The 15,545-nt window shown below is 38.7% G+C and overlaps 1 protein-coding gene across 1 annotated transcript; it reads right to left on the bottom strand.

Moving 5' to 3' along the window:
• Positions 1–849: 849 nt before the first annotated feature.
• LOC140759093 (uncharacterized) lies at positions 850–10,357 on the bottom strand. The gene is made up of 15 exons (XM_073095565.1): positions 9,325–10,357; positions 8,332–8,488; positions 8,093–8,246; positions 7,709–7,913; positions 7,243–7,480; positions 7,004–7,154; positions 6,618–6,910; positions 6,052–6,155; positions 3,518–4,369; positions 2,550–2,663; positions 2,311–2,438; positions 1,928–2,132; positions 1,478–1,715; positions 1,239–1,389; positions 850–1,146 (listed from the first exon to the last, which is right to left on the bottom strand). Exons 1-15 carry the CDS (start codon positions 10,121–10,123, stop codon positions 850–852), a joined length of 4,086 nt encoding a protein of 1,361 aa, XP_072951666.1. The 5' UTR covers positions 10,124–10,357.
• Positions 10,358–15,545: the final 5,188 nt, after the last annotated feature.

Raw genomic sequence — 15,545 nt, forward strand, 5'->3', positions numbered from 1 at the left:
ATGTATATGGTCTAACATTTTAGATCAACATTATAGTTGGTATATATTTTGTTATAATGAAGTTCACATAATTTATATCTACCTAGCAGACCAGAGTCCATTATTACAAATCAAACAAATAAATATAAAATATAAATTGCTATTTGGTATTATCATTGTACTACACTTTCTATTTGCATTTTTGGTCCTGCTTTTCCGAGTTTTTGCGTAAAAAAGTTACTTTTGGCAGATTCAGCCCGATCAGTCGAACGAAACACATCAATAGATGGTACTTACAATTTGCAAAACCCTGACCCTAGACCCTATTCTCCATCTCTCTCTAGCAATGGGATTGCTCTCTTTGTGGAAGGGGATGGCCCCTCCTCCGGCACCCCGAAGCCGGTGGCTGAGGAGTTGCCGGTGCGAACGGAGGAGACGGTGGCGCTCCAGGTGCGAGCTTTAATTTTACCGATTCCCTCTGACAGACAAAGTTGTGAATTTTATTATCCTGAGCAATTTGGCGGCATGTTGAACTTTAAATCTGCAATGTTGTAGTTGTATGCTGATTAAATAAATTTGTTCACTTGAGACTGCTGCTGTTCGAAGATCGAAACTGAGTATTATTTTGATTCTAGAATATGGTTATTTATTACACATAGGAAATGCTAGAACATAGGTGCTATAAATATTAAATTCTTTATTACATCAGTGCAATGTTAAATATCAAATATAAAAACTACTATTTTTTAATAATTTAAGCTTTTAGAGTAGTGAAATCAAGTATACTTCTTTGACCAATCAAAATGTCTCAGCCCTGAAGTGAGGGAGAGCAGTTGATGAGTTAATAAAGCATATTTATTTACTTAACTTCTACCTAGGTTCAAATTCTGTAACTGACAGCTCATTCAGTGATAGTGGGACAGACTTGCTTGAGGATTGGCGACACTTTTCAATGCAAAATGCAGGCATAGAAGGAGCTTTGATGGATAAATTATCACTGCTAAGCATCAAAACAACCGTTGACATGCTGGGTCTATCTGCTGGATTTTTCTGGACACACAATAATCCAATATGGATGCACGTTAACACCTCACTTCTTGGATAATTCATGCCTAAGGATGGGTCTGTTATCTCTTCCATTGTTCCATTGGTCCAATGGCCCCATACCTGCAATGATAGCATTAGTTATCTAAACTCTATTCTTTATAATCTTCATTAGGATGGTTAAATTTGAAATTTTTTCTTGCTGCACTACTCACATAGGATAAGAGATCTTCATCCTGCTGATATTCAAAATAACCACCGTTTTTTCTTCCTGTAACAACCTCTAGAATTAGCACACCGAAGCTGAATACATCTGACTTGATCGAGAAGTGTCCAAGCGTGGAATACTCTGGTGCCATATATCCACTGCAAATATGAGAGTAAACTATATGATATGCCTAGAAACCTTCTATAAAGATTAATACGATGTCGAAGAGGGGCACTTTGTACTTACAATGTCCCAGCAACTCGTGTTGTGATGCCTTGAATTTGGTCCCCCCCAAAGAGCCTAGCTAAACCAAAATCTGAGATCTTTGGGTTCATGTCAGCATCTAATAAAATGTTACTTGCCTTTAAATCCCTGTGTATTATTCTTAGCTGAGAATCTTCATGTAGATATAGTAGGCCTCGAGCAATGCCAACAACGATCCTGAACCTTGTCCCCCAGTCAAGCTGTTTGGATTTCTCAGGATCTATGTCATCAAATTTACAAAATTACTTCAGTAACACGCACTATAGTAACTTTAAGCAGAATTATATACAGATCTCTGACACTAGAAAAATAGCTTGTTCTAGATTCAGTATGAAGTTAAATGTGGCTAGATGAAAGCAGAGAGTGATGATTTCTGACTACAAAACTCTTAGTCTCTAGAAGAGTAAGTGTGATGTTGTTGTGAAGTAGTACCAAAAAGAATTGTGTCTAGGCTTCTGTTTGGCACATATTCGTAGACAAGCAATTTCTCCTCCAAGCAAGCACCTAAAAGCCTTACAAGATTCTTGTGCTGGAGTTTGGCAACCAAAACAAGCTCATTTTTTAGCTCTCCTATTCCTTGCCCTGAATCTCTTGATAGTCTCTTCACTGCTATCTCCTGTCCATCAGGTAGGATACCCTGTGCAATTTCAGAAGGTTAAAGAAAGGATGGAAGCATCAGAAGTTTCATATGCATGTATAATTAGTCTGTGTCAAAAAGAGTGGAGAGAGATAATGTAGAGTTATCTGACTTTGCAGTGCAACTTCAAAAATCAAACTAACAAATGGGCATGTCATTGAAATGGATATCATGATACCTTATAAACTGTACCAAAGCCTCCTTGTCCAAGTTTGTTGATTTCAGAAAAATTAGCTGTTGCAGCTCGTAGTGTTGACAGACGAAGAAGCAGTGACTCAATATCTGTGATCCCTCTTTCAGTGTCATCTAGTGAAACAGCACAAATATGATTACTGCCACCAAATAATCTATGTCACAGAAATAATAAGACCATAAGTGAACTTTGGTTGGTATCATTCCATTCAAATAGTTACTTACATAGTAGTACTTCCTTCCTTTTTGATCTCCTCCATAAGTAGATGCAGATTGAGAGAACTAATGCTGTCGCTATGGGTATAACAATCAGAACTGTGCTTGTTACCTTCTTTTTTCCTGCATTTATAATTAAGTAATATGTCTGAAGATAACAGATATATGATAGAAGAAGAATATGCGACACCTAAACATATACTGCCATTTCATTTTTTGTAATGTGTGCAACTCTTATCTGGAAATCGAAGCTGTTGATGCCTTAATTTATTGCATCCTTGTTTATCTCAGACTTGCAGTGACATTTGATGCATAAATGATTAGGTGTGACACAAGGCTCCTCTCAGAAGACAGTAATCAAAGAGCAATATATAAAATTTCTTCATTCCCTGAGGTCAGCAGTCTAAGTAAGGTATCATGTGAAGGTTGCTAATTTGTTATACATTCCTTGGTTACATATTTAATTAAACATTTATCAATTTAGCGGTGTTTGTCTATCAAAGAGTCGTGAGAACTATTATTGCGTTGGCTGGTTGGTGGAACTATATTACTTAGGTGGAATACAGCATCAGGTGTTCCCACCATTTTGTGTCTTGTGGCATTCTCATTCTTTGAAGTGCATGTTGACCCATGATATTTTGGGTGATTGCGCATCATATTGGCTGTTGTTTTTTGCCTCTGTTTTGTCAAGGTAAAATTGATCTACTCTTGGGACACAGTAAATTACCTTACATTCTAGTGATTCCTTATGTACACCAATGGATGGCTTCACCAGGCTAACTGCACTGTTTTGAATCTAGTCAAGGTAAATTGAATTTGATTAAAATTAATGACAATTAAGTTGACTTCAATTGAAACAGATAATATTTGTTGTTTTGAACCGAGTCAATATTTTGTTCTTTTAAGCTACTGGATTACTTGAGACAGTGCTGAACTCATAGTTATTAACACAGATGCCTTTACACCCAGTAACTTACCTTGTTTTGCAGCTGGAATAACTAAAGGAGGCATCACTGGAGCTGGAGCACCTGGAGAAGGAAGTTGTACCATTGGCACCCCATTGTAGAAGGAAAACACCTTATACATGATGATGCACTGGACTCCGAGGATCCGCCCACCTTGCTTCCCATCAAGCCATGTTGGCATATCTCCTATGAGCTTCTGCAAGCACTGCCTGCACTGCCTCCTTGACAGGTCATAAGTGCACTGCACCAATGCATATATGGTCAGAGTATCGTCTGTAGATTTCACCTTCCCAGTGGCGAACATCCTACTGGTGTTATATGCTGCCCAATCAGCCACGGCGTTCATGAGCTTATCCACCAGCTTGTCGAACCGACTGTGGTCCGTGATGTTCTGCTGGACATGCATGATCAGCTGGTTCGAGTTGTTGCTGGAGGAGCAGAAGTTGCGATTGGAGTAGCAAAGGAGGCAGTTGTCGTACCAGATGGTGGCATTCTTGCTTCCTGGGCAAAGCCGGAGGATATCCTGGGGTGCGCTGCTGACGCATGAGCTGCACGCAGTGGTGTTGATGTCCCCACGACAAAGGACATGGCCCGATACTTGGTCGGCGGCGTGACCAACAGTCGCAGCGGAGAAGCCGCTGTCGAGGGAGGTGTTGGAGGTGAGGGAGGCGAGGAGGTGATTGAGGTTGGATAAATAGGTGCTACTGGCTGTGTAGTTTTGTCTCGTGCCACAGTGTTGGCCGAGGAGATCGCTGGAGGCGTGGTGAAGGTGGAGGAACAAGAGGCATGATAACACTATGGAGATCAGGGACATCATGGATATGGTGGCATAAGATGTTTGATCTTTGGACCTATTACCATATCCTACGATTCAAGGTGGCGGTGTTAGAACTATGTCGTGATGCAGAGGACTGGTCTACAAGGTGTGGTGCCGTATAAGATTGTTGACTTAATTCCGTTTGGGGGGATAATTTTCCAAGCTGAAACCACAGGGACGATATCAATTGTTTGATAGAAAAAGAAGCATATCATACAACGGATGAAAGGGAATGAAGTTTTCCATGTACTCTGCTTGTATCTTAGTTTTGTTGGTTCAATATGTGAACTTTTTTTTCTTCTCAATCTCACAAATTTAGAGGTAAGATCAGGAATCAATTTAGAGGATATCTGAGAAACCAATGATTTCTGGGGAGAAATTAAATCCTGGTCTTGACTGTTGGCTCGATGTCCTCTATTTCCTGTTTAGTTGTCAGTAAGTCATAACGCCTGAGTGTTCCACTTGTGGTGAGCTATGAGCAATTGAGCATGGCAAATAGACGTCTAGACAATTCGAAGCTGGGATTGAAGGCAAACCAAGCCAAAGAAAGGCGTTCCCTGGTCAACACTCAACTCGTAGGCCATAGCAAGGAAAACTTAATCAAATACATCTTTCCTCGACTAGTACCCTCGGTAGCGATTTATGGTTTAACTACTTCAAGAGTACGACATACAGTATTTTTTATTATCTTACCTATGACTCAGAACATTTTATTACTCCAACAAAATATATTACTGTGGGAGTTTGATCATTTTTTCTACAATTCGAAAATACCATTGACTTGGTACCATCAGACTCATACGGGCACACCAGTACCAGAATTATATCAAATTTTATTTCCAAAGAAGATATCTTGACCTTGGCATTCTTTTCTTGCAGAGCAATTCGAATTACATAGGCATTAGCATCAATTATGTCACCCTCCTTCCTTTTCCCTTTGAATATTTAATCTTCCAACGGAAGAATGGCCAACGAACAACTGTTTGACACAAGTTCTCACGGGGCACAAATATATATATATATATATATATATATATATATATAGAGAGAGAGAGAGAGAGAGAGAGAGAGAGAGAGAGAGAGAAGCCATTCAATAGTATGTATGAACACTATGGCGACGAGCCCAGGATTGAAGAGGCAAAATTTACATGGGGAGAGCTGAAGACAGAATCAGCAACCTCCTAGAACAATTAACCAGCTCTCTCTCAAGGAGATTGAGATCTTTGTATCAGCACTGCATCATCTTTGCCAGCATACTAGATCTTGGTGTGGAATTCTCTTGCAGCCAATCTCCTCGAAACAATTTGCGACAACCGTCAACCGATAACTGCGATTACATGGCGATGGAAAGCTCCAAAAGTTCCGCATTCTCGATCTTCTCTCCCTTTGGTCTCTTCATGCCTGATATAGAGAGCTGGATCAGTTTCGTAGTAAGCAAAGGAGTTAGTTAAGGTGCTTGATTTAGACTCGTCACAAGGTACAGCACACAACGGTATACATATTGCTGAAAGATGGTCATTCAAGCTACCAAATTGTCTGTTACAGTGCTCATTTGTATCTAAGCCGTTGCGAGTTTCACTTCTGCTCTAGACTAGAGATGTTTTCATGGACTCTGTGAGTTCTCTCTAAGTTACATAAAGATTACAAATGAAATGCTCCAAATAATTTTGCTCGATAGTCTGATACTCGAAGGCTTGATCCTGAGGAATTGTGCACTTATCGTCGATACCAAGATCTCGGGTCCTGACATCGGGCTTCAAAGCATAACAATTATAAGTTGCTTTGCCAGGCACTGAATTGGAGATATCAACTCCTAACCTCCAATCTCTTATCCTGTATAGAAGGCTTTCTGCACCATATCATTTCAACAACATTTCTGCATTGGTTGATGCGCATATTTGCTCGGCCTATATTTTAAGTGTATTACAGAAGAAATTGTATTTTTCCTATTTAGTATCGCCTTCCCGAGTTTTGCTTAAAAAGTATTATATTTTGCAGATTTAACCCGACAAGGCAACAAGTCATAAGGAAACGCATCAGTAAAGTCTTTTTTTTAACATAAAAACAGTGATATCCAAAGTTGAAATTTGGTTACTTATTGCTGTAATTAACAGCATTGTATAAAGATTAGTACAGTAGTTACTTATTGCTACCGAGCACAAAAGAAAATGCTAGAGCATAGGAGCTAAAAATGCTAAATACTTTATTCCATCAGCACAATGTCCTTAGTGTTCTAAAGAAAGACATGTCTTGCTAGGCACCAAAAAGCACATTCTATTACTTTCCAACTTCTACCTAGGTGCAACTTCTGTAATTGACAGCTCATTCAGTGACAGTGGGATAGAATTGCTTGAGGATTGGCTGCATTTTTCAATGCAAAATGCAGGCATAGAAGGAGCTTTGATGGATAAATTATCACTGCTAAGCATCAAAACAACCGTCGACATGCTGGGTCTATCTGCTGGATTTTTCTGGACACACAGTAATCCAATATGGATGCACGTCAACACCTCACTTCTTGGACAATTCATGCCTAAGGATGGGTCTGTTATCTCTTCCATTGTTCCATTGGTCCAATGGCCCCATACCTGCAATGATAGCAATTAGTTATCTAAACTCTATTCTTTATAATCTTCATTAGGATGGTTAAATTTGAAATTATTTCTCACTGCACTACTCACATAGGATAAGAGATCTTCATCCTGCTGATATTCAAAATAACCACCGTTTTTTCTTCCTGTAACAACCTCTAGAATTAGCACACCGAAGCTGAATACATCTGACTTGATCGAGAAGTGTCCAAGTGTGGAATACTCTGGTGCCATATATCCACTGCAAAGATGACAGTAAACTATATGATATGCCTAGAAACCTACTATAAAGATTAATACGGTGTCGAAGAGGGGCACTTTGTACTTACAATGTCCCAGCAACTCGTGTTGTGATGCCTTGAAATTGGTCCTCCCCAAAGAGCCTAGCTAAACCAAAATCTGAAATCTTTGGGTTCATGTCTGCGTCTAATAAAATGTTACTTGCCTTTAAATCCCTGTGTATTATTCTCAGCTGAGAATCTTCATGTAGATATAGTAGGCCTCGAGCAATGCCAACAATGATCCTGAACCTTGTCCCCCAGTCAAGCTGTTTGGATTTCTCACGATCTATGTCATCAAATTTACAAAATTACTTCAGTAACACGTACTATGATAACTTTAAGCAGAATTAGATACAGATCTCTGACACCAGAAAAATAGCTTGTTCTAGATTCAGTATGAAGTTAAATGTGGCTAGATGAAAACAGAGAAGGAAGTGCTACCAGAGTGATGATTTCTGACTACAAAACTCTTAGTTTCTAGAAGAGTAAATGTGATGTTGTTGTGAAGTAGTACCAAAAAGAATTGTGTCTAGGCTTCCGTTTGGCACATATTCGTAGACAAGCAATTTCTCCTCCAAGCAAGCACCTAAAAGCCTTACAAGATTCTTGTGCTGGAGTTTGGCAACCAAAACAAGCTCATTTTTCAGCTCTCCTATTCCTTGCCCTGAATCTCTTGATAGTCTCTTCACTGCTATCTCCTGTCCATCAGGTAGGATACCCTGTGCAATTTCAGAAGTTTTAAAGAAAGGATGGAAGCATCAGAAGTTTCATATGCATCTATAATTAGTCTGTGTCAAAAAGAGTGGAGAGAGATACTGTAGAGTTATCTGACTTTGCAGTGCAACTTCAAAAATCAAACTAACAAAAGGGCATGCCATTGAAATGGATATCATGATACCTTATAAACTGTACCAAAGCCTCCTTGTCCAAGTTTGTTGATTTCAGAAAAATTAGCTGTTGCAGCTCGTAGTGTTGACAGACGAAGAAGCAGTGACTCAATATCTGTGATCCCTCTTTCAGTGTCATCTAGTGAAACAGCACAAATATGATTACTGCCACCAAATAATCTATGTCACAGAAATAATAAGACCATAAGTGAACTTTGGTTGGTATCATTCCATTCAAATAGTTACTTACATAGTAGTACTTCCTTCCTTTTTGATCTCCTCCGTAAGTAGATGCAGATAACTGAGAGAACTAATGCTGTCGCTATGAGTACAACAATTAGAAGAACTGTGCTGGTTACCTTCTTTTTTCCTGCATTTTGATTTCAGCAATGTGATTTGTAATCCATCTGACAAATAATAGATAACAGATATATGATAGAAGAATACGTGACACGTACTTAAAACATATACTGTCATTTTTTGCAATGTGTGCGACTCTGATCTGAAATTGAAGTTATTGATTCTTAATTTATTGAATCCTAGTTTTATCTCACAGACTTGCAGTGACGTATGATGCATAACTGGATTAGCAGTGAAACAAGACTCCTCTCAGAAGACTGTAATCAACGGGCAATCTATGAAATTTCTTCATTCCCGGAGGCCCGCAGTCTAAGTATCATGTGGAGGTTGCTACTTATTTATACTTTCCTTGGTAACATATTTAATCAAACATTTATCAATTTAGTGGAGGTTGGTCTATCAAAGAGTCGGAAGAGCTATTATTACATTGGCTGGTCAGTGGAACTACAATACTTCGGCGGAATACAGCATCGAGTGCTCCCACCATTTCGTGTCTTGTGGCATTCTCATTCTTTGAAGTGCAAGTTGAGCTATAAAGATTTGGTTGATTGCCCATCATATTGGCTGATGTTTCAAGCCATTTGTTTTTTGCAAGGTAAAATCGATCTACTGTTGGAATACAATTACCTTAAATTCTAGTGATTCCCTACGTGCACAAACAGATCGCTTCACCTTTTCGGAATCTAATCAAGGTAAATAGAATTTGATTACAATTGATGATAATTAAGTTGATTTCAATTGAATCATTTAATATTTTGTTGTTTGGAGCCAAATCAATATTTTCTTCTTTTTCTGCACTGGGTTTCCTGAGATAATGCTGAACTCATAGTTACTATCACAATTGCCTCCATTTTTACCAAGTAACTGGATTGTTTTCACTTACCTTGTTTTGCAGATGGAATAACTAAAGGAGGCATCACTGGAGCCGGAGCAGCCGGAGGAAGTTGTATCATCGGCGCTCCGTTGTAGAAGGAATACGTCTTGTACATGGTGATGCACCGGACTCCTAGAATCCACCCTTCTGGCTTTCCATCAAGCCACGTTGGCTTGTCTTTCATGAGCTCCTGCAAGCACTGTCTGCACTGCCTCCTTGACAGGTCAGGAGTGCACTGTGCCAACGCATATATGTTCGAAATGTCGTCTGTAGAATCCACCTGCCCGGTGGCGAATAATCTACTGGTGTTATATGCCGCCCAGTCAGCCACGGCGTTCATGAGCTTATCCACCTGCTTGTCGAACAGATTGTGGTTCGTGATGTTCTGCTGAACATACATGACCACCTCGTGCGTGTTGTTGCTGGAGGAGAGGAAGTTGTTGTCAGAATAACAGAGGAGGCAGTATTCGTACCAGATGACGGCGTCTTTGTTTCCCGGGCATAGCTCGAGAATATCATCGGAGGCATTGCGGAGGCATGAACTACACGCAGGGGCACTGATGTCCCTGCGGCAAAGGACGAGGCCCGATACTTGGTCGGGGTTGCGACCGACGGTCGCGGTGGAGAAGCCGCCGTTGAGGGAGGCATTTTGGGTGAGGGTGTCGAGGAGGTGCTCGAGGTTGGGTAAATAGTCGCTGTTGACTGTGTAGTTTCTTCTCGTGCTGCAAGTGTGGCAGAGGGGTTCGTCAGCGGCGAAAAAAGGACCGAGGAATAAGCAGGGTATCAGTATGGAGGTCAGGGAACTCATGGATGTGGTGGAATAAAGTATTGTTTGATTCTCGACCTATTACTATGTCTGCTATGATTCAAGGTGGTGGTGGTGGAACTATGTCGTGATGCAGAGGAGGGGAATGCAAGATGTTGTGGTGTCTCAGATTTTTCGTTAGGATTGTTGACTTAAAATATTGTCGGGTTTGGGGTGGGGGATAATTTTCCGAGGAAGAAAGGAACCAAAAGGTCGATATCCAAAAAGAAGCATATCATAGACGGAAGAACAAATCAAGTGTAAGTTAAATTTACCTGGGAAGAAATATTCTCCAAAATTTGCATTATCGAATCAAACTTCAGAAAGGGAACTAAGTTTTCCATCTATCTTTATTTTATTGGTCCAAAAATGAAGTGAAATATCTTAATTGTTTTTCTTAACCAAGACAAACGAAATCTTGGTCTTGGGTTTTAATGAAGTGGACGTCCTTTATTTCCTCCTTTGCCGTGCAAAGTCATCAGTCATCACGCACATATGGTGAGAAGTCATTGGCTGAAGTGTGAAATATGAACAGGAGTCTCTTTTCGTCCTCAGGTATATCTATCAAGTTCGGGCTCAATCAAGCTCTGGTCGAAAACGAGCAGATTTAAGATTGATCTTTAGAATAAGCTCAAAATTAATTTCAAATCAAACTGAATAAGACTCAGAAATAATAATTTAATATTATTATATTAGTTTCTATATCTTGAACCAGACCTTACTTCAAGCTTAATCATATAATTAGACTTGAAATTAGCTATGTGCAAGAAAAAACTAATCAAAAAACACTTTCTCTTCGGATTATGATTTAAAAGAGTAAAGCATAAATTCTTATTATCTCGCAATAAAATTCTTACTGCACTTAAATATCAGACAACAATTTGAAGTAAATATTGCTGCTTAATTCAGTTAGAAGAACAGTCTTCCTGTAAACATTGAGAATAAAATGAATGGTTTTCTAAAACAGTCTTCCTGCTATTAGCTCTTATCTATCAACTCTCTCATATTAGGATAACACAAGCTCTCTTATACATAGCTTCTCACTTAACTCAAACGAGTAACTGGCTCCATAAGTCTATTGAGCCCATCCAAATAAGTACATGGTTTGATGATTATGTGAGTTCAATACTACAAACCCAACAACAACTTTGACCTTTATCTGTTGCCAGAAAATTAAATCAATTGAATAGAATGGCCATCACTCCAATTTTATTATTTTGCACCCGATATTTGTTTTGTGTACCATCCAACGTATGCGTGCGTACCACTACAAGAATTTTTTATCAAATTTTTCTTTCCAACCACGATAACCCTGACCTTTGCATTCTTTTCTTGCAAACTAATTCATATTGCATAGATTACAAATTTGCATATAATATCCTATTTTTTAATAAAATTATAATTTATATTTTATAATTTTATTATTTATAAATTATGTTAATATTCTGGATTAGATTTGAACTAATACCGTGAGAATATTCCGTTAAGTATAGATATTTTTTTATTTTTAAAATAACTAAAATATCTTTAGTATGACTTAGTTGAAGGTATTTTTATAATTTTCTTAGTATATTTAACTTAACTCAAATGCTAACACGGTAAAAAAAATTTTATACATATTTATTAAATTATATAATTTATAAATAATAAAAATATATAGTGTAAACCATAATTTTATTATAATATAGGATATTATATGTAAATTTTCTGAACATCAATTATGTCACCCGCCTTCCTTTTCTCTTTTAATATTGAATCTTTCAAAAGAAGAGTGGCAGGATTTAGCATCGATTTTGTGGCATCCGCTCCTCTTCTCTTTCAATATTGAATCTTCCAAAGGAAGAATGGCCTGCCAACAACTGTTTGACAAAAGTTCTCAAAGAGGACAAGTACATATTGAGAAGCCATCCAATGGTATGTATGAACACCATGGCCACCAGCCCAGGATTGAAGAGGCAAAACATTGGGAGAGCTGAAGACAGAATCAGCAGCCTCCCTGATGACATCCTTCAATCCATCCTTTCTATGGTGCCTCTCAAGTCAGCCATAAGAACCAGCGCTCTCTCGAGGAGATGGAGATCTTTGTATGAGCACTGCATCATCTTTGCCACCGTACTAGATTTTGGTGAGGAATTCTCTTGCAGCCAATCTCCGGAACAATTTGCAACGACCGTCAACCGGTATCTGCGACTGCATGGCGATGGAAACCTCTAGAAGTTCCGCATTCTCTTCTCTCCCTTTGATCTCTTCATGCCAGACATAGAGAGCTGGATCAGTTTTGCAGTAAGCAAAGGAGTTAAGGTGCTTGACTTAGACTTGTCACAAGGTATAACACACAACGGTATATATATTGATGAAAGATGGCCATTCGAGCTACCAAATTGTCTGTTCCAGTGCAATTCCTTGACTCATTTGTATCTAAGCCGTTGCGAGTTCACTGCTCCTATAGATTTGAGATGTTTTCGAGGACTCTGCGAGCTCTCCCTTGTTAGGAGAAGGTGATGGTAAACTTAAGAGAAGAAGATTGTTCTCTTAACACAAGATGAAGTAGATAAAAAATTTTAAACTTTTTTTCATATCCTTGCACAAGATAAGACCACATATATATAGTGGTTTACATGACTCTTAGATATACTATATGACTCTTAGTTATCATATATAACTCTTTGATTTCCATCATCTAGGGAATCCAAAGATTACTATCATTTAAAGGTATACAAACACTAAGAGTCACATCAAAACCAAAGCATTTTTCTTGAATTCTATACTAGCCAATTAATCTAATTGACTAGTCAAATGGGCTAGCTTAATATTCTAACATTTTCCTCTTAAGCTAGACCATTTCCACACCGAGTTTCTTCTTCAATTTGGTGAAGGTATCCATCTTGAGAGCTTTGGTGAATATGTCTGCTAATTGATCTTGAGTCTTGCAATACTTGACCTCGATCTCACCATCTTTGACCAAATCTCGAATGAAATGATACCTGACTCAAATATGCTTGCTTCTACTATGGAAGACAGGGTTCTTTGTGAGTGCAATTGCTGATTTGTTATCACAAAATAAGTTTGTGCCTTTTCCTTGTGGATGCTTGAGTTCTTCCAAAATCCACCTCAGCCATAATGCTTGACAACTTGCCAACGACAAGGCAATATACTCTGCTTCTGCAGTAGAAAGAGCAACGACATCTTGCTTCTTTGAAGACCATGAGATTGCACCGGAGCCGACATTGAAAACATAGCCGGAAGTACTCTTGCTATCGTCGACGCTTCCACCCCAATCACTATCACAATAACCAACTAAACATGAACTGTTAGTACTTTTATAAGTAATACCTTCATCCAAGGTACCACTAATATATCTCAAAATTCTTTTGCCAGCATTCCAATGACATCTTCTTGGTGTTTCCATGAATCTGCTTAAAAGACTAACATAGTACAAAATATCTGGTCTTGTACCTGTTAAATACATGAGACTACTAACAAGACTTCTATAAAGAGTAGCATCTATAGATTTATCATCACCTTGCTTGCTTAATTTTAAGCCAACCTCCATTGGTGTGCTTATAGGTGAAGCGCCTTCCATTCGGAATCTCTTCAAGAGATCCGCTGCATACTTCTTTTGTGAGATGGAAATTTTGTCTCTACTTTGTTTAACTTCAATGCCAAGAAAGAAATGTAGAAGTCCCATGTCTGTCATCTCAAATTCATGCATCATGCTTTTCTTGAAAGCTTCACAATAATTTGGACTATTGCCAGTGAAGATCAAATCATCAACATAAATGCATGTAATTAAAAACTCACCATGTGTACCTTCTTTGATGTAAAGAGTATGCTCAAATGGACACCTCTTGAATCCATTTTTCAAGAAATATCCATCTATGCGACTATACCATGCCCTTGGTGCTTGCTTTAAGCCATACAAGGCTTTCTTCAACTTGCATACTTTATGCTCTTCACCTTTCTTCACATAACCTGGAGGTTGATCAATATAGACCTCCTCTTCAAGAACACCATTCAGGAATGCTGATTTGACATCCATTTGATGCACCTTCCATTTATTTTGAGCCGCCAAAGCCAAGACTATGTGAATAGTCTCAAGTCAAACAACAGGGGCAAAAACTTCGTCGTAGTCAACGCCATACTTTTGATTGTAGCCTTTTGCTACCAATCGAGCCTTGTGCTTCTCAACTTCACCTTTTTCATTTAACTTGGTCTTGTAGATCCATTTAACACCAATTGGTTTGTGCCTAGTAGGAAGATCTACAAGATCCCAAGTATCATTTTTTATAATTGAATCAATTTCTTGATCCATAGCATGCCTCCATTTTTGTTGTTCTGAAGCCTCCTCAAAAGTGATAGGATCTGCATCAATAAATAGTGCAAAGTTGCTCATATCATCATATGATACTTCTCTTGCAGCTTCATAGATATCTCTAATGCTCCTTGTCTTCCTTGGTAGAGACTCCAATGATGAAGACGTTGAAGATGACGTGGAAGAAGAAGACGGGGAAGTAGGCGGAGTCCTTTCTTCTTCTCCAAGATCACCATCTTGACTTTCTTCTTCACCTGCAAGAATAGAATATTTTCTTTTCTCTTTCCCATCCCACCCCCAAGATTCTCCTTCATTAAATTTCACATCTCTACTTACAATAACCTTCTTGGTAATGGGATTAAAAAGTTTATAGGCTTTGGACATTTCACTATAGCCTATAAGAATACATTTTTCAGATTTGTCATCCAATTTCTTCCTTTTTTCATCAGGCACATGCACATAGGCAATACTTCCAAAAACCCTCAAGTGAGCAACACAAGGCTTGTGTCCACTCCAAGCTTCTTGAGGTGTCATGTCATGCACACTTTTAGAAGTTGCACGATTCAAAAGATAGATTGCACATGCAACGGCTTCGGCCCAAAATGTATTAGGCATCCCTTTTGCCTTTAACATGCTTCTAGCAAGTTCCATAATAGTTCGATTCTTCCTTTCTGCCACTCCATTTTGTTGTGGTGTATAGCGAGTAGTAACTTGATGTTTTATGCCATGCTCTTTGAAAAAAGAGATAAAATCTTGTGAATTATATTCACCTCCTTGGTCGGAACGCAAAGTTTTTAAGATATATCCACTTTGCTTTTCGACTAAGGCCTTGAATTCTTTAAACTTGTTCAATACATCTCTCTTTTCTTTAAGAAAATAAATCCATGTCTTTCTACTATAATCATCAATGAAGGTAAGGAAATAACGATTACCTCCAATAGATGTTGTGTGCATAGGGCCACATAGATCGGTATGAACAAGCTCAAGAGGTTTGGATGCTCTCCAAGCTTTTCCACTTGAAAAAGATTCTCGGTGATGTTTTCCAAGAGCACACCCTTCACACACTTGATCATGTTGATGAATATTTGGCATGCCTCGTACCATATGTTTCTT

This window comes from Typha angustifolia, chromosome 4 (assembly GCF_048772165.1).
Source record: "Typha angustifolia cultivar Huaian chromosome 4, ASM4877216v1, whole genome shotgun sequence".
Classification (NCBI taxonomy): Eukaryota; Viridiplantae; Streptophyta; class Magnoliopsida; order Poales; family Typhaceae; genus Typha; species Typha angustifolia.